Source organism: Bactrocera latifrons, unplaced genomic scaffold, assembly GCF_001853355.1.
Source record: "Bactrocera latifrons isolate USDA-ARS-PBARC rearing strain unplaced genomic scaffold, ASM185335v1 scaffold_61, whole genome shotgun sequence".
NCBI classification, from domain to species: Eukaryota; Metazoa; Arthropoda; class Insecta; order Diptera; family Tephritidae; genus Bactrocera; species Bactrocera latifrons.
The window spans coordinates 1,168,291-1,193,386 of NW_017537279.1; the positions used below are offsets into that span (position 1 = coordinate 1,168,291).

Below are 25,096 nucleotides of genomic sequence, written 5' to 3' on the forward strand. Positions count from 1 at the left end.
TGAGTACACTTAGACATCTTGGAAGAAGAGCATACGTTACGCATTTTTGGGCCTTACACATGCAGTTGAGATTAAGAAAATAGCACTGCTTAAAATTTATTCTAATATAGGAATGCTTTCTTAATGAGAAGAGCTGAAGGTAAAAATATGTGTTCGTGAAAAGTGAAAATATTCTCAGAATATTATTGGTTTATAGCATATTGTTATCATAAAGACATTTTTGCTTCAAGAGGACATTCTATCCTTTTTCTTTGACTCAGTTACACTCGCTTTGAGTTTCTTCACAGAAGTAAGTAGGTCACGGATCTGGTTATTGGTCGATCGTTGAGGCAGTAGCTTTGCTTCTGTTAAACTCTTGATCGAATCCCCTAGCACAGACACAACATCCCCAATCGGTTACGTTGGTTCCGCTGGAGGCGCCTGTTTTGGAGATCGCACCTGGCTTGGTGCACGTCAAAAGGGGTGAACTTCGACGCTAAATCCACTAATGATCGGCATTCTCCTGGACAGTTCCGCTTCTAGAATCCTACTGTCAAGGCTTTGAGTTCCGTTGTTCACCATGCAGTCATCATGTGTAGGGGGCTGGCCGAAATAAACAGGAACGGGTATACCTTCGGAGACCATGCTCCTACCCCAGGTTCCATGAGGCCTAACCGGGACCAAGGACCGAAGTGACTGTTTACTGATCCAACACGGGGCAAAGCAAACTCACATCACAGTTTCCATCTTACCAGCGGAGACAGCGCGCTGTGTACTGGTGACGTTGTACTATCAGCCGCACTTAACATGGTGAACAGACGCTGATCAAGAAGACACCCGTAATGGGTCGGCTGTGGATTTTTTATTGTTCACCATGTCCAAGAATGACGAAGTGACACATTGTTCTATCAGACCATCTCGATTGGCCATAGTCACCGGAGCTTCAGCGGATCTGCTAGCTTCTGTACCGCTTCCACCACTCTTACCGCTCGTGATCGTATTTCGCTTAATCGTTGCAACATATTTCGCACCCTGCCTACCGATTGCCCCCGGTAGCTTAGAGCCCAGCTAGAGTGACCAGATACGGGTGTTTGCGTCTGTACCCATTTGGAGAATGCGCCCCACGGTCCTATCAGTACCGGTGCACTTTGGCGGTCGATTAAAACGATATCGCGGGGACGCAGCCCACAACTCCAGCCAAGTAACTGGAATAGGTTACTCTATTGGCTGCCGGACGGAGCAATGTCCTCGTAACGTTTCTGAGTCAACCGATGTGGCGCTACATCAAATCGGATTTAAATTTGGTACTACGACCGCTTGTCTGCACAGGAAACGTAGTCCCCATTACTGGGACAGACACCAACACATTTTGGACAATCCCAACCTTCAGACCTGTGGAAAGAACATTGTTGCGTAACTGAGTTCTAAGTCAGATTTCTAGATAGCTCATTTGCTTCTTTCTCTCTATTGCTCTTTTTTATTGCTTATACCCCGTTGCTTATGATTGTGTCAACAGAAACAACTTTTTTATTAGTTGTGAACCTAAAGGTGGTTTAATACGATTCTTTTTATAATAAGATGGTTAGTTTTCTCTCAATGTGCGACAAAGTTAATGACTAATTCCGTACCAAACAAGTTTCAGATCTTAGTGAGTATATTTTTCCGTTTAAGCACAGGTCTCACTAAGTTCCACCAGCATTCGTTTTCATGGCATCTTTCCATCGCAAAATAGTCTCGCTACAATTTCACGGAGTTGTGCTAAACATTGCTATCTTTACGCACGTAACTGTACATTGCAAAGGAATGCTGTAGCTTTGCGAGTCCGTAATTTGAGAGCTAGTTTAAGTGCCACATTTACCTGTTTTTAATAGTTCTCTACGACATTTGGTAATTTGGGTTTTACGAGCATTCTCATCAAGGCCATGCGGTTGCTAATGATACATTGCTGATTAATCCGAAGGATTTAAGTATGCAAATGAAAAATTTATTTCCACATTTAAGACATTAAGCTGGTAGAGCTAGCGCTCTTCAAGACACAAAACTACCAGGTAGGCTGGAGCCATTTATTTAGTACATAACCCCTTAAACCACACACGTTCTAGAATTTAGAGCTCCACATAAGCCTTTATTATTAAAGATACCATTTAAATGTATGACACTATCGTATATTATATTGCATATGTTTCTACAATAGCTTAAAAATTATTTCCTTTTCCTACTTTTTTTCTGTCTCTCTAACCTTTTTCAAATAGTTGACTTAAGTCCTCAGGAATTTTAATGCATTCATTTTGTAACCAAAAACATATAACACATGAGACTTAAGCTGACATAAAATACCTGTGTATTACGTGTTACAAAAACAACTAGCATGCGAGCAAGTAAATATGTAAATAACGATTTGTTTCGAGTTTATACGACCTTTATGTGGTAACTACCGCCACGGGCTTTACCACAAGGATCACCCATAACTCACACCTTCATCCCTGCATTGCTACCCACTCACTAGAATCTGAAGTAAACAATGTAGTTCTGTACTACATGTACGTATATAACACATCCTAGACATTTATCTCTTCGCATCAACTATTTCTAAGTCCGAAATAGTTAAGCTCTTAGAGTACCTTGTATAGCTCTAAATTAATAAGGCTTAATTTTGTGATATAATTTTTGTAACTTGTCGCGTTTCAGCTACATGCGTATAAAATATTTGGAAATATTTAGTTAAAGTATATTATACTTATCTAATTTTCAAATAATAATAATCATTTCTTAACTACAAATACCGATTGATAACTATCTCTCCTACCCTTTTTCTAATATTATGTCTCACAAAATTTGCATCCTTTTGCCCTTTTTATAAGCAAAAATTCAGTACTTCACAGCATAAGCACAGCCCCTCAATGGTCTGAAAAACCTTACTTTATTTCGTTCCTGGACTGTCTACTTTTTCTCCAAATACCATTTCAACGTTACCGCATGTACCCAGATTTATATCCAATGATATAATGCTGTCATCTCAACAAGCCAAACTTTATTATACTCGTACAGCAGAAAATTGTGATATAATTGATGATCACATAAGGACATCCTAAACGATGTCTACACTTCTTGGACCTTGCAACTCAATTCCATATGGTCTCACAAAGGACCAAACTGGTCTAAGCGTGGCTTATTGGCCTACCAGATTACCTAACCTAACCTAACCATAACGGATGATCCAAGTAGAGGTACTTTTTTCAATAGCCTTTCTTTGACAGTTCACGCGTAACTCGAGTCAAGCTGTCATGTTATTTTGTGTTCAGTATTGTTTGGCATTTCATCATGGAAAGACTTATGGCCTTATTACACGTAACGAGTACAGTGGCGAGACAGTATTCTGGCCGAGCATGATACTCGATCGAGAGAGTTGCGTTGTTCATCTAGTTAGACAGTGAAGTTTTTCAAAGTTTGATAGAACAAGAAAAAACGTTAACTTCGGTTGCACCGAAGCTAAATACCCTTCACAGGTGCATTTATGTTAGTAACTATATGTTCAGTTTGTATGGAAGCTATATGCTATAGTTAACTGATTGGAACAATTTCTTCGGAGATTACATTCTTGTCTTAGAAAATTATCTATACCAAATTTCGAGAATTTGTCTTGTCAAATGTGAAAGTTTTCCATACAAGAACTTTATTCCGATCATCCAGTTTATATGACAGCTATATGCTATAGTGAGCCGATCTGAACAATTTTTTTCGGAGATTACATTGTTGACTTAGAAAATTATCTATACCAAATTTCGTGAATAGATCTTGTCAAATGTGAAAGTTTTCCATACAAGAACTTGATTCCGATCGTTCAGTTTATATGACAGCTATATGTTATAGTTAACCGATCTGAAAATTTCTTTGGAGATTACATTGTTGCCTTAGAAAATTATCTATACCAAATTTCGTGAATATGTCTTGTCAAATGTGAAAGTTTTCCATACAAGAACTTGATTCCGATCGTTCAGTTTATATGGCAGTCCCGACAAATGAGTAGCTTCTTGAAAAGAAAATGGTGTTTGCAAAATTTCAAAACGATATATTAAAAACTGATTGACTAGTTCGTATATATACAGACAGACGGACAGACAGACGGACGGACATGGCTAAATCGAATCAGCTCAACATACTGATCATTTATATATATACTTTATAAGGTCTCCGACGCTTTCTTCTGGGTGTTACAAACTTCGTGACAAAATTAATATACCCTGTTCACTGTATAAAAAGACATTTTAAAGGAGTTTTTAATGAAGTTCTACCGCATCTCATAAAAGAGTATTTGCCATTTCAATTCTTTCACAATGCAAAATTCAATTGAAACTAAACAAACAACATAAAAATCGACGTAATGGAGAGTGAAGACCGAACGCGTGTTCACATGCAACGAGCGAGTCAGTGATTTGCTCAGAAGGGGCAAAAGAGCCCTGAAGAAAAAAGAAGCACTCGGCCTAGTAAACAAAATGTGATTCTAGTGACTCTCTCGCCACTATACTCGCCCACTGACTCGGTTCATTACTCGCCTTACTGTTTAAACGAAACGAGCACTCGGCCGAGTCACTGTCTCGCCGCTCTACTTGTTATGTGTGATCAAGGCATTACATCTGTACAACGTTTACAAATCGTTCAACTTTATTTCGAAAATTCATGTTCTCACTTCGTTCAAATTATGGTAAATATAATCGGCCTACTGAACGTACTATTCGCAACTCCATCGTCCATCTTGAGACCCAGGATTCGTTACTGGATAATGTTCAACTGCATAGACCACATCCAGCACGCCGTGAAGCAAATATAGCAGCCGCAGCAACTCGAACTGACGTATGGAACGATTTTTTACATTTTACGTCGAGATCTTAAATTGGAAGCGTATAAACCACAACTTTGCAAGAACTGAAGTCGCTCGACCTTCCCGAGCGACATCTCCTCTGTCTATGGCCTTCAGACGATCCGAGGTTTTCGATCAACTAGATCATGGAGTCACCAAACCGAACTCTGCCAGCTCCTTCTCTGTCCATATACCGAGGAGGCAGCGATTAGTGCGAAGAAGCCTTTAGAGGTGACAAGGCAGCTTGTGTTAAGGTAGCAACAGATCTACCGCTCGGAAGTGCCGCCTTCTTCATAGAAGTGACCATTCACTCACACAGCGCAGCGCCGATACTAGACATGACTTTACAGCGCGTTTAAGGTTGGTCGAGAAGTGCATATTTTCGCTATCAATAGCATCGAGTGCATTTGTGATAAAATTGATATTGTAAAGCTGATAAGCTAGCAAAGAAAGGTATCCTAGAACCGATATTGGTAAGATGGAAGCCGCTTGGCGCTGCCTTATCCTCTTGTGTTCTATTATTAGATAGCTGAGCTTCGCGGAAACTCAGATCCAGAAAAAAACGGTTTAGTATGATTTGTGACCCGGTGAAATTATCGGTCCAAATTTCTTCAAAATTGATATCGGTGAGAACGTAACCGTCAATACCGATTTAATGAATATATTTATTGAGAAAACACTTCGAAGAGCATATAATTTCACGTTTTTGGCCGGTCGATTGGTCATCAAGATCATGTGATATCACACCGTTAAACTTTTTCCTGAATGGATATATAAAGTCTAAAGACAATCTCCCGCTTCGATTAAGAGCTTGAAACAAAACATCAACACGCCAGTTACGAGTCGAAATGCTTGTGAACGAGTGAAACAAAAATTGGACTGAACGGATGAACCGTTTGAGACGTAGCCGCGGCCAACATTGGATATAGAAAATCTTAAAAAAAAAAAAGACAAAGTATGTTCTTGCGAATTTTAATAAACATTCCACATTAAATTTGAGTTTTCTGTATTTTTATTTTAAAAATGTGGAGAAACTCGAAATGGATCATCTTTAATAATGATTAAATTTAAAGCAGCAACAACGAAATGGAATGTTCTTAAAAACTAACGCCTGTGCAGTAAAAATATTTTTTTTTTCTTCAAGACAAATTTAACATACTCATTTCTGCTCTGTCGGTGTCCCCTTATCTCTGTTGTATAAGACAAATGTGAAAACATCACCACTGATGAGAAATTTGCACTTCATAAAAGTTCATCAGGCATTATGGCATTGTGACAACCACATCCTTTAGCAAACAACTTACACTGTGCAAACATACAAACAAGCACGACAATGCAATCTAATGTAATATTCTTATGTGTATTTACTTCTGACTCGGCACACCAACAACCACATTTGTTACGCATACTTGAATACACACATAAGTGCTTATTAAGCACAATGGCGAGCAACACAGATATTTACTTGCTAGGGAGATCGAGTTCTTCGAAAATCCAAAGAAAGAACAAATAAGAACATTTTATTAGAAGAAAGATTTGTCAATAACCACTTCTATTTGTATGACTACTCTGCACACATACATACATATTTACACACGCATACATATGCATACTATCTGCCTGGCTGGATGCTCCTAGCAACTTCCGCAGCACACATGGTAAGTATGAGTACAATATACGCCTTGTCAACAAAACAATTTTCTGCAACAATTTTGCTGCTTCGCTTGTGCTCTGGCCATTCTTATTTATTTCTTACTTATTGCATATTTCTTTCGAAGTTAATATATTTCGGTTGCTCTGCAAAATGGTTGTCTTTGTGTGTTTACACTGGCATTTCGTGGCTCGACAGCCGAAAGCTTCAAGATGTTGGCCAACTTCCATGGCCACTGTCACTTTCTCATACTGGATGTCCCATTAAATGTCTTGACACTTTAATTTTACTGCTGCTTGACATGATTGTTTGTGTTCTTCTTCGAGTCGCACTAAATTGTTGTACGAAACTTTCACTCGAAAGTCATCTACTCAAAATTATTTCTCAATTCGTTTGCATTTTTGTTGGCAAATTGCAACTGCAAACAAATAAAATAGTTTGCGAAAAGTTTTATTCACGCTTAAAGCGTTTGAGCATTTCATTGTCCGAGTTTCAAGCATATATGTCCATTAGGGTATTTTTTTATTTTTTTGATTTAACTATTAAACCAAGGCATGTAAAAATTGTCCATAGAAAATACAGTACAATCGAGATTTTTTTTCTTTAAATCCCTACAGATCAGAGGTATTTTATGGCATCGCTTTGACTTTAGACGCATATTTCTCAGAATTGTTCACTCTACAAAAGTGCTCAGTGCAACAAAGTCGTGACTCACACCGGCGAGGTAGTACGGGGCTCTAAACCTGACTTTTCCACGAAACTCGCATTCTTTTGTATATATTTCGTAAATGACAAGAACTATAAAAAAAATTTATATGACAAATTAGTAGTACATTTTTTTTGCTACAAAAAAGTTCTAAGGTCAACATCGCTATCAATAATACTTCTGGAGATATTCGGCATTTTAAGTAAAGCTGTATCGAATTTTCATAGATTTTTTTTTTATTACGTACCATCTATGAAAATTCAATGGAAAATTTTTACACGCCTTGCTCCTGTTCCTAATGTTACTATTAAGGGCTAAAGTTTTCAGAACATTTTCTTTAGGGTATTTCCAAAGAAATGTCGTGACGAGATTAAAAAAAGTTAATAGTTAAAAAAAAACACCCTAATAAACATACATATGTATATATATATATTATATGTATGTATGCACAAATTATAACACATTATCTTCAGAATTTTTCGTAGAAGTGAAAAGTTTTGAGGCAGGTTTTTGGCAGACAATGATATACAGTTTTCAGTAATTAAGATTCAGCAAGCTTTCAGAAAACTTCAAACTTGAAAAGCTTTTGCACATTTAAATATCTCGAATAGAAACTTTTCAAAGTTTTTTCGACATTAACGATTAATACAACATTATCCTGTACTTATAAAAATATAATATGTATATCCATAAATTTTATAACCAAAGAACGCTCATTGGGCAATTGTTTTCGGAAGCTGTCGGGAATATCACTGCTGACATTTACTGAAAGAATTAATGAAAATGTATACGGATAGCTATTGCTAAACCTCAAAATTTTATTGCGGTTCTTTCATTGTAAACACCTTAGATTCGGTTAATTAATTAAATGATTAAGAAGGTTGTTTCCATTATTTTACTATTTCGGTAGAATTAGAGGATGCTAAGAGGACCAGTTATAATGGTATTTATCAAGTTAGTAATAAAAAATGAAAGGGTCTAACTAAACGCTGAAATCGACCCGAACTTCATTCGGTTAAAGTCTGTCTTATCGGCAGTATTCGTCATAATACTTTCCTTCTCGTATAGTACTAGTTCAAAAGTTGACTTTTACAGACGTAGGCTGCGCTGAGACCATAGTTTTCCTTAACAAAGAGACCCTTCATAACAATATAAATAGAATAACTTCATATTTCATAGACTTTGTAAAACAAATTTTGGACCTAAACTCCATTAACTTTAGTTTATGTTTTAAAAGCTAAAAAATTATGAAATTTTATTATGAAAACAATTGTTCTCCAATGGCAACTTTTCGTGTGCTTTTGTCGTCCACATCTGCTCGCTATTCGTCGAATTGTTAAAAACTTCGAGCGAACATTTACTTTAAATAATGTTCAAGTGCGAATAAGGCTAAGAACCGATTGCACTTATGCAAATATTACCACCGTTCAAGCAAATGTTGCTGAAGACCGCAGTTTGTCGACTCCAAGATGTTCGCAAGAATTGGGACTGTCTCAAACCACTAGCTGGCGGATTTTGAGAAGGGATTTGTGCTTGCATCCATATATAATTGTTCTCACTCAAGAACTGGCGCCATTTGACCACCGTAAACGTCGCGGGTTTGCGGTTTTGATTTTGCTTTGGAACAACTTGAAAACTATAACGATTTTATTTAAAAACCTTCTCTCCGATGAGGCTCACTTTCATCTGAGTGGTGCGATTAATAAACAAAACTTTAGATTGTGATGTGAAGAAAATCATCTATTTATACATGAACAACCATTAAATTCACCTAAATTGACAGTTTGGTGTTTTTTTTTTTTGGTTCCGTGGAAGCATCGATCCGTACTTTTTTCGAAATGAAGTAATGCTCTCACCGTCAATGGCGAGCGGTATGGATCGATGATAATCAACTTTTGACGGTCGTTATTGAATGATCTTGACAACATCTAGTTCCAACAGGTGGGACTACGTGGCACATAGTATGTGCAACAACCGAAATATCGAGAGTAAAGTTTGGACATTCGATTACTTCAAGAAATTGCGACATTGAACGGCCTCCAATAAAATGTGATTTAACACCATTGGGCTACTTCTTGTGAGGTTATTTGAAGTCCCTGCTCGCTAGCAATAAACTAGCCTCTCTTCAATCTACAGAAATCAATATTGAACGATCTATTCGTGACATACGGTAGATGGAGCCATGTGTAAAAGTTCAAGCAAATGAGGAAAATTATCTGAGCACCATTCACTTGGAGTGGCCAGAAACGATTGTTTTACATATTGCTGAAGCAGCTTACGACTTCCGATCTTAGATTAAGTATCCGCCGAGTAGATAAAAAAAACATCCATTTTAAGAACAAGTAAAGTGAGACGTATACGTATAGAACCACCCAAATGAAAGTAACAAAACAGCCTCGGGTGAGAGATCCCGCATTTAAACTAAAAGCTCCGTCTGGTTCGGGAAGAACCTATCCGAGCCATTCGATACGAAACGAGGTTTCAGACAAGGAGCCTCCTATCTTACGACTTCATCAGTCAATGGCTGAATAAAATAATTCGAGCTGCAGAGCTAAATAGAGAAGGTACAATCTTCTAAACGACCGCTATACACTCTTGGAGTATGTACGATGACATCGATATCATTGGCCACAACAACCGCGCCGTTAGTTCTGTGTCTGTTAATGAACGAGGGTTGTCGCATTCGGTACTTGGCTACCACGTCAAGATAATGCCTAAACTTGTAGCTAATATATGTGGATTAATGTATTCTGATTATAGTATTTTTCATGTTTCATTAAATTTATGAAAATTCTATTTGAAGCTTTCACAATATACGAAAAGGGTTGAACAAAATAACCAAGCTAAAATTACTATAAATTTAAAAAAATCTGATTTTACTTTAAAGCTCATATTTTCAAACTGCTCGCACATATGTATGTATGTATGTATTTTAATACTGTTAATTATTTCAGTAAGCAAAACTTTTCAACTCTTTAAATAAATTTCATTTTGGTTTTTACTAATCAGCCAGCTTTTAAACATATGTATATACATATGTACGTATGTATGCACCAAGTTTGTACATACATGTATCCATGTATGATTTTTTTTTTTTTTTAATAAATTTGTATTTATTGAACCATTTGTTTATTTATTTACTTAGGCCCACTGGCATAACACTTAATGTCTGTTCACTCATATTGACAGGCAAATAAATAAATAAACCGTCAAGTGTAACAAAAACAATGAAATGTGTTGCGGAGAAACAAATAGATGTCAATAAATAAAACATGTAACAAATACAAGCTAGTATTTATATAAAAACAGTTACATACATAGAAAAATATATCATAAATTATTGAAAAATCGAGCCTTAGCAGTGTTATCCAATGTCCATTCACAAAGTTTCCGAATAAATGAAATGATGCGAATAAGCAAATATGCTTATATTTAGAAAAGTCGTCGAAATTTTGACAGTACGTACATACATAGGTAGTATATATCGCATGTAATCGTATAGTAAAATTATACACTTGTAAAGAAAGAATTTGTATATTTTTCCGTAGTTCAATTATATTATCACCCCTACCCCCTACAGTATAGAATCCAAATACTAATGAACACATTAAGACACAACTTTTCAGAGACATTAACTTCAATGTATCCCATTAATTACCCGAAATTAGTCGAATTTGTGATATGACTCTTCAAACCTCTCGATACTGAATATGTGGACCCGTGCCTATGGCTGACCTATCGCGAAAAATATCGATAAACCTGTTCTTTTCTTAATATTATATTATTAACATTCAGGGAGATTCTTTTTCTTATACTTGTGTGTCAAAAATTGGTTAAATTGGAGAAATACTCCATCTAGTCCCCATGATTTTCGAACATGACTAAAAAACTGGAATCTAGTACAACAGATATTTTTTATATTTCGGCCACCCGTAAAATCACTCAGCCTCATCCCATTTTGGATGTTTCATTATGGAGGCTGATCTTACCGAGCGTTGTACCAAAGATACCAACCACGATTTTGACACTCCACTATGTCAAGAATAGAAAACATCTTTTTTCACATAGTCCTTCTCTTCCGTCGGGGTGTGGACGCGAATCAGTTATATGTTAAAGAACTTCAGTTTGATATGGAGTTTGGCTAAACGTTTATCCACCGAGGTGAATGCTAGGACTTGGCGACGGAACCTCTCATCCACCACAAATTCCACACCGATTTTAGGTTTCATTACATACCACAAGGATCTACTCGTCTCAGTCCTTGTCCCGTCTATCGCATTCCTTGAACGGCGGTGCTGTCAGCCATTACTCTAACGAGGATATCAAACAACTGAGCAGCGACACCATCCCAATGAAGGGAGTGGAGATTCCAAGGGCATGCCCTTAAATCGTAATCCTTAATATATTTGCAGTGGCGTCATCAAAAGAGGTGTCTCTCATCCGAGGCTGAAAACCCAATGCACAACCCAGAGATGTTTTCATTCTCATTTTAGCTCGCCTTCTAACGAATGTTCTTTGGCTACCCAGGGGGTATTTGGTCTAAGACCGGAAGTCGTGAGCTGCTTGAGCCATAAGTAAAATAATCGCTTTTGACCACGCTGCAGTAAATGACGCTCAGAGGAGTTTCCTCCTCCTCCATTCTCCATCCTCCCTTTAGCCCTAATATGCTTCATAAAAAAATTTTCGGACTTCCGGCTGATTTTATAGCGCATATATCGGTGCAACTTAGTGCTACTTTCAGTTGTGGTGAGGGTGACGGAGTTTTTCGTGATTACAATTATTTCCTTTGCAAAACCGTTATTTATTTATATAAATTTTTCGAAGCGATTAGATTGAATGATTGACACCGTCAAAGATATTCGTTTTTTCGCCTCTCATCTCTTTTCAAACTAATTAAAAGTTTACAGAAAATTTGCGCAAACCGGCAGCGCACTTATCATTCGGATTTTTTTGTTGCAGCAATTTTCAAAGTAAATTTGTACGTAGCGCCACTTAATCTGCGCCTGAGATAATTTTGCGCGGCACATTTGTTCAATGCTGCTACGGGGAGTAAAGTGCGGCAAAAACGAGGTGTGCTGCCGAACCCACCACACGCAGTTTTTTGCTGTTGGCAGGCGATGCGGGAGACATGTGTTGGTTATTTCGAGAGAATATAAATTCTTTTTTCGCTGTCACATACACATACATACATGCGTAACCACGTGTGTGGTTTTAACAGTAAACAAAAAACTGCTCGAGGGGCATTAGAGTGTCATGGTGAAAAAGTGGATTGCAACTTTGAGCCGCAACCAAATGAAAAACGGAATTACAAGCACATTGCGAATAAGCAACGAGAAACAAAACAAAACAAAAAAACAAAAAAAAAAAAAGATGGAAATAAGGAAAAACGAAAGAGGTGTTTTGAAAAAATTGAGCGCCAACGGGCAACTGTAGCGTAAACACACACACAAACACCAGCACTTCTGCTGGTATCACTGGCCATGTGCAGGTTTTATAACTGTTATAAAAAATCGCACAAATATGTATAGTACTTCTGCGAAAATCTCTGCGGTGCATGTGATAACCCTGGCAGCTAACAACAGGCCAGTTGATATGGCAACAAATACGCTGGCAGAGCATAGCCTCATGCATATGCATGCATAAGTGTGTAGAGGTGTGCGTGCGCTGGAATTTCACATGTGTGACCCATCACAAAGCTTTATCTGCTTGTGCGTATGGATGTGTGTGTGTGTATTCGCGTTACTGCAGCTGCCACCATGGTAACAGAATGCCGTTGGATACAATGCGCTCCGTTACTTTCAACGGCGCTGGTGGGAAGAATATTTCTCCAAAATTATAGCACTTTTTGAGGTTAGAGTTGAAATTTCGAATTAAACGCTACGTTTCCCTGCGTTATTTGATTTTATTTTTTGGCAAAAGTTTTTGCTTTTGTTTGGGGAAAAAATAGTACTCAGCTGCGGCTTTTAATGAGTAAATAAGCGCCATTTGCTATTGTCGGAATGCACTGAACGCAACCGTTATGTGTGAGGAAGGTATTACTACTCTTCTTGTGTGTAGTTTTTAGCATTTTAGGAGTTCTCAACATGTTTTCCTTAAAATTGCTTAATTTTGATCGTTCGGTTTGAACGCCCGCTATAGTGGTCCTGTTTCGACGGTTTCGACAATTGAGCTGCTTCTTTGGGGAAAGTTATGTGTGAAAATTTGCAGATCGACATCTCAAGCACTCAAATACAGACTGACGGATAGATGAACTTATCTAAATTGACTCAGCTCGTCATGCTGATCATTTCCATATAAACTAGGTGTGTTCCAAAGTAAAAAGGACTTTTTGAATCTAGCGCCCCTGGTAGCGCCACCTATATGTCCACTAGTGTGTTAGAATTTGCTGTCTTTATTGATTGGCCAGTGAGAATTTCATGACATTTCATTGATTGGAAGTGAATTTATTGTGTTTTAAGTGTCAGTATATTTGTCTTATCGGTGCGAAAATGAACTTCGAACAACGAGCCAACATAAAATTTTGTTTTAAAATTGGTAAAACTTTTACCGAAACGTCTCAATTGATGAAACAAGTTTCTGGCGATGATTGCCTATCTCGTCGCAGAGTACACGAGTAGATTCAACGTTTTCAAAGTGTTCGTGTGGACATTAATGACGATCAACATGTGGGCCAATCAAAATCCGCGATCACCGGAAATTCCATCGAAACTGTGCGCAAATTCATCAAAAATCAGCCGGAACCATCATTGAAATTCAGGGAAATGGAATTGAACATATCCAAAACATTAATTTATCGCATTTTAACCGAACATTTGGGCTTACGAAAGGTGTGTGCACGGTTTGTTCCGCACAAATTGACTGACGACCAAAAATTGCTCAAAATCCAACATTCGAAGGACATCTTTTGACCGATTATTTGACCAAAAACCACATTTTAACCATTAACCGCACTCTGTATTCACCTGAAATGGCACCGTGTGAATTCTTCCTTTTCGGAAAAATGTATTTGCCCATGAAAGGAAAGCGTTTTGCATACGTAGTGGCCATGCAAAAGACTTGCACCGGCATACTGGCGGCCATACCGGCCAGCGATGTAAAACACTCGTTCACATGCTTTTGTACCGTGCTATTTTGAATAAAATAAATTGATTTTGCCGAAAAACCTACTTTTTCTGTTTATTTTTTTAAGTCCGGTTTACTTTAGAACGCACCTTGTATATTATATAAAGTTATTTATATATTATAAAGAAATACAAACTTAATACATCCTGTTTAGCGCACAAAAAAAAACGCAAACATTACTTCTTTTATTACAATTTCACATATTTCCTTCAATTTTCTTGTATGTATAAACAACATTTTTACATATGTATTTATTATATGTCTGCTTGTACACATTTACACATATGCATTTATTAAAATATTTACACACAGTTACGTATATTATGATCATTTTCCAGCGCCACGAGCTCGCTGTGCTTTCTCTTGCTCGAAGGGGTTAATTTCACCAAATCATTGCAAGGTTTAGCACTCTCCTTCTTTCTCTCCTCGTCATGGCTTTTCAACAATTCCTTCCTCACGTTCATTTGCTCCCTCTTCTTTTTCAAATCATTGCGGAAATGGCGTGAAACGCATCGCCTTGGTCTTATCACTACGATTCGTAACAAAAGCTTTATGAGCCATTGTGGCGTCTACTCGGTGAAGCCCAGCGTCCCGGCGACAATTTCTTTCTACATTCCGAAGATGCTCATTGAAATGATTTTGTCACACTTGTTTCTGATTTCTAACACACTGAGTTGCGTCTATATATGTACTTCATTTTCAAAATATCTCGCATATTCACTATGACTATGCTCATACGCGGACCCTTTTTGTCGCCCAAAGCGGTTTTGGTAGGCAAGGAAAGACGAAGAGTAGCACTCTTTGTGTTCTTAATCGAACAGTTCGCAGTTCGGATTTACGACTATTATTATATCCTTTTTTTTAATGAAAAGTGCAAATATGCATAATATAAATAATATAAATTTAGAAAGAAGTACATGTACATAGTACAGAGGAAGTTGAGTATGTGATATGCAAGAGAATGCCGAAATTGTCTGGCTCAAATTATCGGATTCGTATCACTCATGTGAACACAATTAGTAGCTACAAACAAGTGAATCTGAACGAGGTCTATGTATTCGTTCTTGAAAAGTTCAACTAAAGATGTTGGAACCATTCGGTGCCGAATAGGTTAATGAACAGAGAATAAAAAAAATTAAGAAGGAGCTAAGGTCGGATGAAACTAAATATATTTTACTCTCAGATTGTGCAAAACTGCAATATTTGACAAATTGTGAGAAAACTTCATCCAACTAAATAATCGGGAGTCATTATAATAGGTTTGGAGAGATGTCTAGATCAAGTTACTTCAGTGGTTAAGAAATCCAATTTATTTTTTTTTAAATACACCATACCTTTTGATCATCGCTATATCGCGTACATTCGAGCTAGAAAAGATCCGGAATTATAGTTAATAAACTTTTGCCCACACTTAGCACTCGAGAACATTACAATATGAAGATAACTCACTCTTTGATCGATGTATTCGGCAAGAAGAACGGAAATCATAATATGAAGCATAGTAAACAGAAACGGATTTGGATATCAATGAATGATTCTTTATTCCTGCCATTATGTATGGAACTCAATTCCTTTTGCATGGCAGAATAGACACCTTTGCAGAAGTCCCGACGCTGAATAGAATTTTCGACGGTTTTCAAGCATAAATCTGCCGATATGATGAAAATCCGGATCATTTTCAAGTTCTTGCTCAGACCAATACACGAATATTCAACGATTCTGGTGGTCAGGCGGCTGCAATTCTTGGTTGGTCTTGTATGGATGTAGGTCAAGACCTCTTCACAAATTCGCCACAACGACGTCACAGAGATGCCCATCGCTTGAGACAAACGTGTGAGAGACTGATTTGGGTTTTCCTTAATTGATGCGACAGTGGCAGCAATATTCTCAACACTACGGGCGCTTCTTTGCATCACTCGCGCAGGAATATTTTGTACTGTTGGTGTGGATTCAAATTTTTCCACTAGACTCTCCGTAAATGATCTGACAAGACGATTATGACGACCATAAATTGAACGTTGCGCTCTTAAAGTTGAGACCACTGATTCCGAATTTCGGTAGTAAATTTTAATAATTTTGACGACGTAGTTGGATTGTAAATCTTTCCATGATGGAATGACAAATCTTACTGAAGAGAAATGTCAAAAGAGCGGGAAAAAATATGGCGTCGTTTGCTGTCATTGACGAATAGCCATTATTAGGTATCTGTGAGCCAAAGGTGCTTTCACCCGATGTTATCCATGTTTGTTTCCACGACATATTATTAACCTACAGATTAACCGATATTTTTGGTAAATAGAGAGCATTAGGAACTACGATCCAAATATTTGTATCAGGCTGGCTGTAAATATTATGATCCGATTTGAAAAGCTTTTACTTGTGTTGTGTCATGATTTAAAGGATTTATTTCTGGAGAGTTATGTTCGGCTAACTTCTTTAGTAGTAATGTAAAATTAAAGTTTCAGATGAATTACAGTAAGCTCTATGAAAAAACTGTAAAGTAGTCCCTATGGTATGGAATTTTAGTAAATACAATAGTCCGTTTATTATACACCAAATTCTAATGACCATCTCTAATGTACATACACACACGCTAACTCATAAAATAGTCGCATTGCGTTCATTGACTTGTGCAACAATTTTTTCTGTACAGTTATTTTTTAGACTATTTCTAATAATATATTTTCGGCGAGCGCTGCATTGGATAAAACTTTGCAAATTATGCATTTCACATTTCATATCCGCCAAAATTTTTATTGCCACCACACAGCAGTATGTGTCAAAGTATGCAGACTGGGAGTTTGTTGACTTGACTTTTGCCTTTTGCGGCTGTGATTTTTATGAGCAGCAAAAAAAAACAAAGAGTCAGATAAATTTACACGCAATAGATTTTTATGGACGCGCTGAAAATCGCAGAGTTATGACGCCATTTTACGGCCGGTCATTCACACACTCATAACGGGACATGCACCAAAGCAGCAACAAACACACTCACTCTCTTTCATATATCAGGAAACTGTTCACTTTTTGAACGCTTTAACAATTCCATCCGTTTCACATTTCCGTTTATTCATGTCTGCTCTATCCCGTTCTTAGTATGATTTGGCTCGCCTTCATCTGTGTGGCGCTCTTTGCCATCATTTCGTTGAGCAAACGTACGTGGGAACGTTTTCAAACCTCACCCATGGTCATATCTATGGATCGCAATAAGTTGGTGTGGAATACAAGCTTTCCCTCGCTCACTGTTTGTCCACATAAACGCATTGATGAATTAAAAGTTGAGGAGTACATGGAGTGAGTAGAGTCTTAACATTTCATGCTTAGCGTTTAAACGCTTCTTTGAATAAGGAAACATCCCGAAATCTTCGAATCGGAGCAGGATCGTAACGATTTCCATGCTTTCATCGAGAAGTTGGCGCGTCTCACCTATGAGAATATTGAGACACTACCGCGTAATAAAACTTTCGGCATACCGAGCAGCAAGTACCTGGATTTGTTGTATGAACTGAAGTGGAACTTCGAGCCGGAAATGAGTAGTGGCGCCGCCGTGCAAATGTTCATATATGAAACACTCACCGAATTCGGTATTTGTCATTCGGTGAATTCGCTTGTGGCCCGTTATAATTCTTATGAGTGAGTATTTGACAATTTTTAAGAAGTTTGATTATTTTGTGTTATTTATATTATCAAGGTTTTTAGCTGGCTAAATGGAAATTGGTTTAATTGGTAGCTTAGAGAGTCTTATTTATGACCATCATGACCAATAGGAGAACTTTCTCACTCTCAAAATTTCAAAAAAATTTAAACGGAGTTATTCAAATATGTAGGAAAAGTTTCGACTGGTTCCATATTACTCTGTTTGATGCAAGACTCATTTGTCTTGTTCTTTTTCATTCGGTCTTGTTAACGCTTAAAAACATCCGAAATTCTAGCAATATCCCAATCCACAGAAACCAACTAGAAATACTCTGGATTCGATTAAGAAAGTTTAGAACAGATTACACTCGTCTCGTATTCAGTTTAATTTTATAAGTGACTAACAAAATTTTCATCAAACATCGTCTACTTCCTTTCACGTCCATCCTTTCCGTTTTCAGCTATTGGAAACGCAACGACTGGAACATATTGGATCATGGCGATCGTGTCACCGTCCATCCGCTAGATGGTGAAATTTATGCACAGATTATAAACCTCTCCACCGCGTATGATGTCTATTTTCATGGCTCAGGTGATATACCGAACATTTCCAAGCAACGTTACACATTTCCAGAAACCGATTATACGACAGTGGAATTGATCGCGCTAGAGATATACACAGCGGAGGAGGCGAGGGCGTAAGTACTGATTATATTTTGATTTTTTTCAGAAAAGTTTCGAATGGAGACCAATTGTACTGGAATTTGTTTTTAGATAGACATATAATTTAAGACAGTCGATAGTGTAAATATTTAGCTTTAGGAAACTAAGTTAAATGTGAGCTTATCCAACGTCTAAAGTCTAGCCGAACAATGCAGTCACCCAACTTTTCAAGCTTCCCACTATTAATTTATTTAGTTCCCATTTTCTTTTGGATCTTACTCTTGACCGTACCTTTAACTTTTTGCCTTAAAACAGACTTTCTTTTAAGACCAAACTAACTGTCGATGTTGTTTGGGAAATTCACATAGAGTTTGCCAAAGTTGTATGGACTACAATTGGTAATGATTTCCCAGTCTGCAGTTTTCGACCTTGTGGCAAATTTGTAGGCAGCAATCTCGAAGACGATTTATACTAGGACTGCAAGGAGATCGGCTCAAAATATTAACTAACATTTTAAGTAGAATATTAAAACAGAGTTTTGGAAGTCGAACAAATACATCGGGAAGTTTTTTGATGAGTATACCAACTTTTATTTTAGCCCAGTGCAAGCCTAAAAATAGCACATTCTATACCAAAGGAAAGTTGATTCACCGCTATGGCACAGTACCCAGAATGTAGCAAATCAGCTCAGTTGCTGCTTACTAGCAAAAGAACTTATATAGAGATACTTAAAATACTAGCGTATATAGGGACGGATTTAGAGCATAATTTTTGGTGGGTGAACTATATAATTGTGTGGCTGCAACTCGTCCTTTTCTTCGCAGAGTGTCACTTATGATGGAAATAATGCATAACATTTGGGGAAAACTCACCACAGTTCTCCCACCACACTGTGAATTCGACCCTGAGCGTGTGAACGTGGAACTGTGCATCTCTTTCTATCCTCGATTAGTCCTTGTTTTGAAGACTAGGTTTTTTTTCAGCTCGAAAAGGAGGTAAAATTATATATAACCACTACTGTATTCAAAGTAGAATTCAAATACCGATTTGAAGTTAAGCTGAAGTGAGATTCATTACGAGGTTTCCTACTTTTTCAAAGAAAAAACACAGAAACTTCAAATTTTATGGTGAGTGATTTTAACATTCGAAAGAATATTCTTTAGTATTTATTTTCTGAAGATTTTCTCTTTCCATTGTTGACTGCGACTGCGACTCAGATGATCCATCCGTTGAGTCCAATTTTCGACGACTGGTTCGAGCATTTTGATCCAAGGCTTGAATCGAAGCAGGATTGTCCGCATAGATTTTAGACTTTATACTATATATATCCACAGAAAAAAGACTAACGGTGTGATATCACACGATCTTGATGACCTTTCGTCTGATCCACGACGTGAAATTATCTGCTTACCGAAGTGTTCTGTTAATAAATTCATTGATTGATGCGATGCGTGTGAAGTGACACCGTCTTTTTGAAACCAATTGTCGCCGAGGTCACGAGCTTCAATTTCAGGCATCAAATAGTCGGTTATTATTGCGCGATAACGGTCGTCATTGACATCATTTTTGCAGGAATATGGACCGATGATTCGTCCGACACACAAATCACTCCAAAGCATTTTTTTTTTTGCCGTTTTTTGTTAAACTAACAGCTCTTGAATCTCTTTAAGTTGCTCTTCGTCCCAAATGCGCAAATTTTGCTTGTTCACATTCCCATTGAGTCAGAAATGGGCCTATTGTTTTACAAATTTGGCTCGAAAACGTCGGATCTGCTTGGAATTTTTCAAGAACCCATAGACGAAGCCATTTCGATTGAGAATATTGATCGGTTTCAGTTCTTAGAATTTTAGATCACGACGTTAAAAGCTCCAATAGTTCAAAGACTATTGAAAAGAGTATCTCTACTCGGATCACCCAACCGTTAGTACCGTTGTATTTCCGTTTGTCTTGTAAGTGATATACTGTACTAAAATGTGACCATGACTTTGGTGATGTGGGTCGAATTTTTTAACACGAAGGGAAAATGAGAACCCGAAGCTGCTCTATTTCACGTATTCTCTGTGTTGCAAATTAAATTTGTATAATCATCATGTAAACAAATTACCTTCTCCACAGCTTCACCACCAAACAACGCAAATGTCGCTATCAATACGAGGCCGAAGAAATGCGCACTTCGCCCATTTACAGTTTCGGGCTCTGCTTGGCCGAGTGCCGCATGTTCTTCGCACTGAAAGTGTGCGGTTGTGTGCCGCATTTCTATCGCAATCGCTGTGAGTATTAAATCAACAACAACAACAAGCAGCAACACACACACCACCACACTAGCACACCAATGCAAGCAACTCTGACACAATTAAGCTTAATGCGAGCCAAAAACATTATATTAATTAGAAACAGAGAAATTAAAATAATTAAAAAATTTAAATGCTTACCGTTATAATTAAAAAGCGTTATGCCGCGCTGAGTTCAAATAACAATACGCCGCAATAATACCGTTATGGAAATATCCGTTTTATTTTGCTTTTATGTATATATGTATGTATGCAGCTATGTATATGTAGGTGTATGTGTGGGTCACTGTGTTTGGCGTTGAAAATGACAAGGCATTTATTTGCTAAAAACCATTGACGCCATTTTGAATATTAAACAAATGTTAATATTTACTCTTTGCCTCCCCGCATTGGCTATTTAATTTTATTTGCGCACTTTTGTGTGTGTGCGTGTTTTTATTTAAATATTATTTTGCAATTTCACAGTTATCTGCGCTGTATTATTTTACGAGAACGTAAAAAACGCTGAAATTCAGCCAATTATTTTGCCATTGCATCATTTAGGCGCCAAAACAGTGGTGTCGCCATGTCACACTTAAGCAACGCCGCCATTTTGCTAATGAAACGGTAAAGTTATATTTGGCAATTTGGTCAGCGCGGATGAGTAAGTTTTTGTTTTTTTTTTTAACACAAAATTTAAACTAGAAATGTAAACTGTTTGACACATACACATAAACACATACTTATACATGAACTTAGATAACGGTATATGCGCCAAAAAGTCCACTAAGCTTAAATCACTGTTAGTTTCGATTACAAAATGGATTAACGCATTTAACGCTTTTACAGCTTAAGTCTTTCTCATTTTATGCTGATGGATGATTTTCGCTATACGAAAGTTACATTCATATAGGGTACTTTTTTTTGAGGTCTAGAATTTGTATGTCAATTGGACCACATAAACTAACATTTATTACTCATTTTATTCTAATGGATGATTTTCGATATATGCAAAATTTATGTACATATAGGGTGCTTTTTTGAGGTCTAGAATTTGTATGTTAAATCGAAAACCTAAACTATCAAAATTATTAGTATTTTAATTTTTACGTGGGATCAATTTTCAATTTAAAAAATATTACCTCGGTTTCTAAATACAAGAAGATCGGAAGAATGTGGCAGCTTTGATTGCTGAGGTTACGTACTTTCGAAAATACACCCCACCACTGATGATAAATTACTCTCTAGAAAATAGCATACACCTAAGAAAACACCCTTTATACATAGTTTAGCTCCAATTGATGTACATACATACATATATGAATATGTGTTATTTATATATACATATACATATACATATATATACTTATATGTAAATAAATATTGAATTGATACGAAAATTGTTCGATTCTTTATCATCAAAGTGAAAAATGGACGAGTTTTACGTGTTTGCGACTTTGATGGACTTGCCTGTTTGGAGGATATAAAAAGTGAGTACAAATATTTTATGCCTAGCAACCACTTAATAAATTCAAAATCGAATAAAAAACGAACTTATCAGCAATAGAATCGAAATTTAGATTTTTTTTCCTTACGATTCACTACATACGTTATATTACATATATCGTTATATATAACGCAACGCCACCTTTCATAAGTTTACAGCCGAAGGAAAACGCTATATATGAAACTAAACATATTGAATAAAATTTGTGTTTTGGTTATAAAATGGTTATATATTTATACATTGGTTATATTTTGGTTATATCTAACAGCGGCAGCCGGAAATTTTATGCTAGAGATATGTAATATGTGGTAGCGAATCGTAAGCAATAAAAAAACTTAATTTCGATTTTTTTAGGTGACGATATGTATCATAAACTTCTAAGTTTCCGTTGTCAGATATAACCAACATATAACCAATATATAATTAACACTCAAATTGTGTTCCAATATGAGTGCTTTCTATTATATCGCTTTTCCTTCACTGGTAAAAGTGATGTTACGTTATTTTTCATTTTAAGTGACGTTATATAAAATTTGAGTTTCAGTATTGAGTTCACTATTTTCCCAATAAGTTGCCAAAATATATTTTTTTGATTCCATATTATTTGGAACTTTGCTTTACTATCAGAGCGTAAAATTTAATTTTTTTTTTGTTTCAGAAATAAGAAAGCCCCAAAAGAGCGAATTTGCCAGAATTTTTTCTGAGAAAACTTTTAAATTTATCGATCCAAAAATTTGTAAACATATTGTGGCATCTTTCAACTGTGATTTAAGGCTTAGTATTAGTAAAAGTATTTATTTGGAAAGGAGCTACAGCCGATCTGCGACAGCTCCTCTCAAACAAGACGGTTTGCGGTGATCCGAACTGGATCTTTTGAAATTAAAAAAACAGAGAAATTTCATTAAAGTAATGTTAAAGCTACTAATTTATAGAAGAATGAACAAAATAAAATTTTTTGACAAAATTGCTGTTTCTAACAAAAATCGATTTTGACCCAAACTTCGACCTTAAATTGTTTAGAAAAAATTTTTATCGTTGAAAAAAAATTTTAGTTTAATTACTAAAAAATATATTTAAGAAATGTTAAATGTTAAAATCTGAGACAAATCATTTCATCCATTTTCGAGTAGTTTTTAAATATTTTAATATAATTCCTTATTGTTTCAAGCATACACCATTAAGAAAGCAATTGTAAAATTTTAGGAAAAATAATGTTTTAAGATCGGCCACTGCGATGCCGTTTCCAGTGACTTGTCGGAAAAAAGATGCGCTCGCGTTCACAGGATAACTTACAGAATCATCTAAAGTGAAAAAATACGTGCGAATACGTAAAGATTTCAGGATTTTTTTTTTTAAATAGTTCTAACCTCAAATACCTATTTAAGATCGGTTAAGTAGTTTCGAGAAAAAGGCTGTATCTACGAAACTATTACGCGGATCGACTTGAAAATTTAGAACCATATTCTGGAGGTGTTATAGAATTTAATGAGATAATAAAATAAGAGAATAAATTGAAACCCGTAAACCCATCCAACCCTTAAAGAACGCGATTATTAATTATCTGGGTTAGAGTCCCAACCATGAAAATATCCAAGCTAATACAAAAGCAAGTAGTAGCAAAAAGCTAAGTTCTGGTACAAACGAACGTTTCATAGTGTTGCAGTTTCCAAACCAGGGAGTTGTATGGAGTTGTCACCCGATTTTCTTCCTTCTAAGCACAAATATACGTCGTTATAAGAAAAACACTCTCTCTTAATTTCATTAAGATAACTCACATATTGGCTTAGGTATGCGATATAAAGTCTTTTGGAAGTTCGAAAATCTTTAGATATGGTATATGGTGACCGCTTCAACCCATATTTGAAACACAGACATATATACTACAATCAGGATATGATTCTCCCTAAATTTCAAGTATATATCTCACACATTGTCCGATATTTTCGGTAAAAAGTCAATTATAAGCACTGGGTCCACGTATTCACTGCATAGGGCCTCAATTAAACAAAGTTTTATTCCGTTATATTAATTTCTTGTTGATTTGTATACTGGAAATAGAAAATTTCTAATCGAATTTAAAATTCTGTTACATATATGGGAAGTAGGCGTGACTGTAGTACGCATTCGCCAATTTTCCCAATGTAATATAGGAATATCACTTACTAAATTTGGTTTGAAATCTCGTAGTTTAAATTTAATGTTCCTGGTTATTTAGTTATTGATTTATCGCGCTTTAAGTAAATTTTAACTGTACCGTTATATGCGGAGTGGGCGAGTTTGTCATCCGATTTCATTTGTTTTCACACTGTCGGTAGCAGCTCTTATAGTATTTCCAAATTTCAACTCGTCTCGTTACCCTGATCATTTACATATACATAAACCTATATTAATCTCGATTATATTTAAATGATCCATACAACCGTTAGGTGAACAAGACCACTATAGTCTGTAGCAACATGTTGCAAGAGTATAATTATTAGCCAATGAAACGCGTCTTATCTGACTCGCTAGAAAATGTTGTCTAAAAAGCGAAGAATCCTTCGAAAGTGATTTTAAAAGCCGACTATTGCTAGAGGAATAGTCCGACTTAGCTTATTATTGAATCATATGCATTTTTTCTGTTAATTCCAACAAAAACACAACAACTTAAGCGCACAGCATAGATTGTGCTCTTCAACGTTCTACATGCTGATATTTTAAGGAA

General features: G+C 36.6%; 1 protein-coding gene across 1 annotated transcript in view; it reads left to right on the forward strand.

The window, feature by feature from the left end:
* LOC108975079 (sodium channel protein Nach) overlaps nucleotides 1-25,096 on the forward strand; it is a 39,400-nt gene that overhangs the window by 2,881 nt on the left and 11,423 nt on the right. The window contains exons 2-6 of the mRNA XM_018943349.1: nucleotides 17,413-17,610; nucleotides 17,665-17,949; nucleotides 18,414-18,650; nucleotides 20,731-20,885; nucleotides 22,310-22,375. Of these exons, the coding sequence (XP_018798894.1) occupies nucleotides 17,413-17,610; nucleotides 17,665-17,949; nucleotides 18,414-18,650; nucleotides 20,731-20,885; nucleotides 22,310-22,375 (941 nt within the window). The remainder of the gene's footprint in view (nucleotides 1-17,412; nucleotides 17,611-17,664; nucleotides 17,950-18,413; nucleotides 18,651-20,730; nucleotides 20,886-22,309; nucleotides 22,376-25,096) is intronic.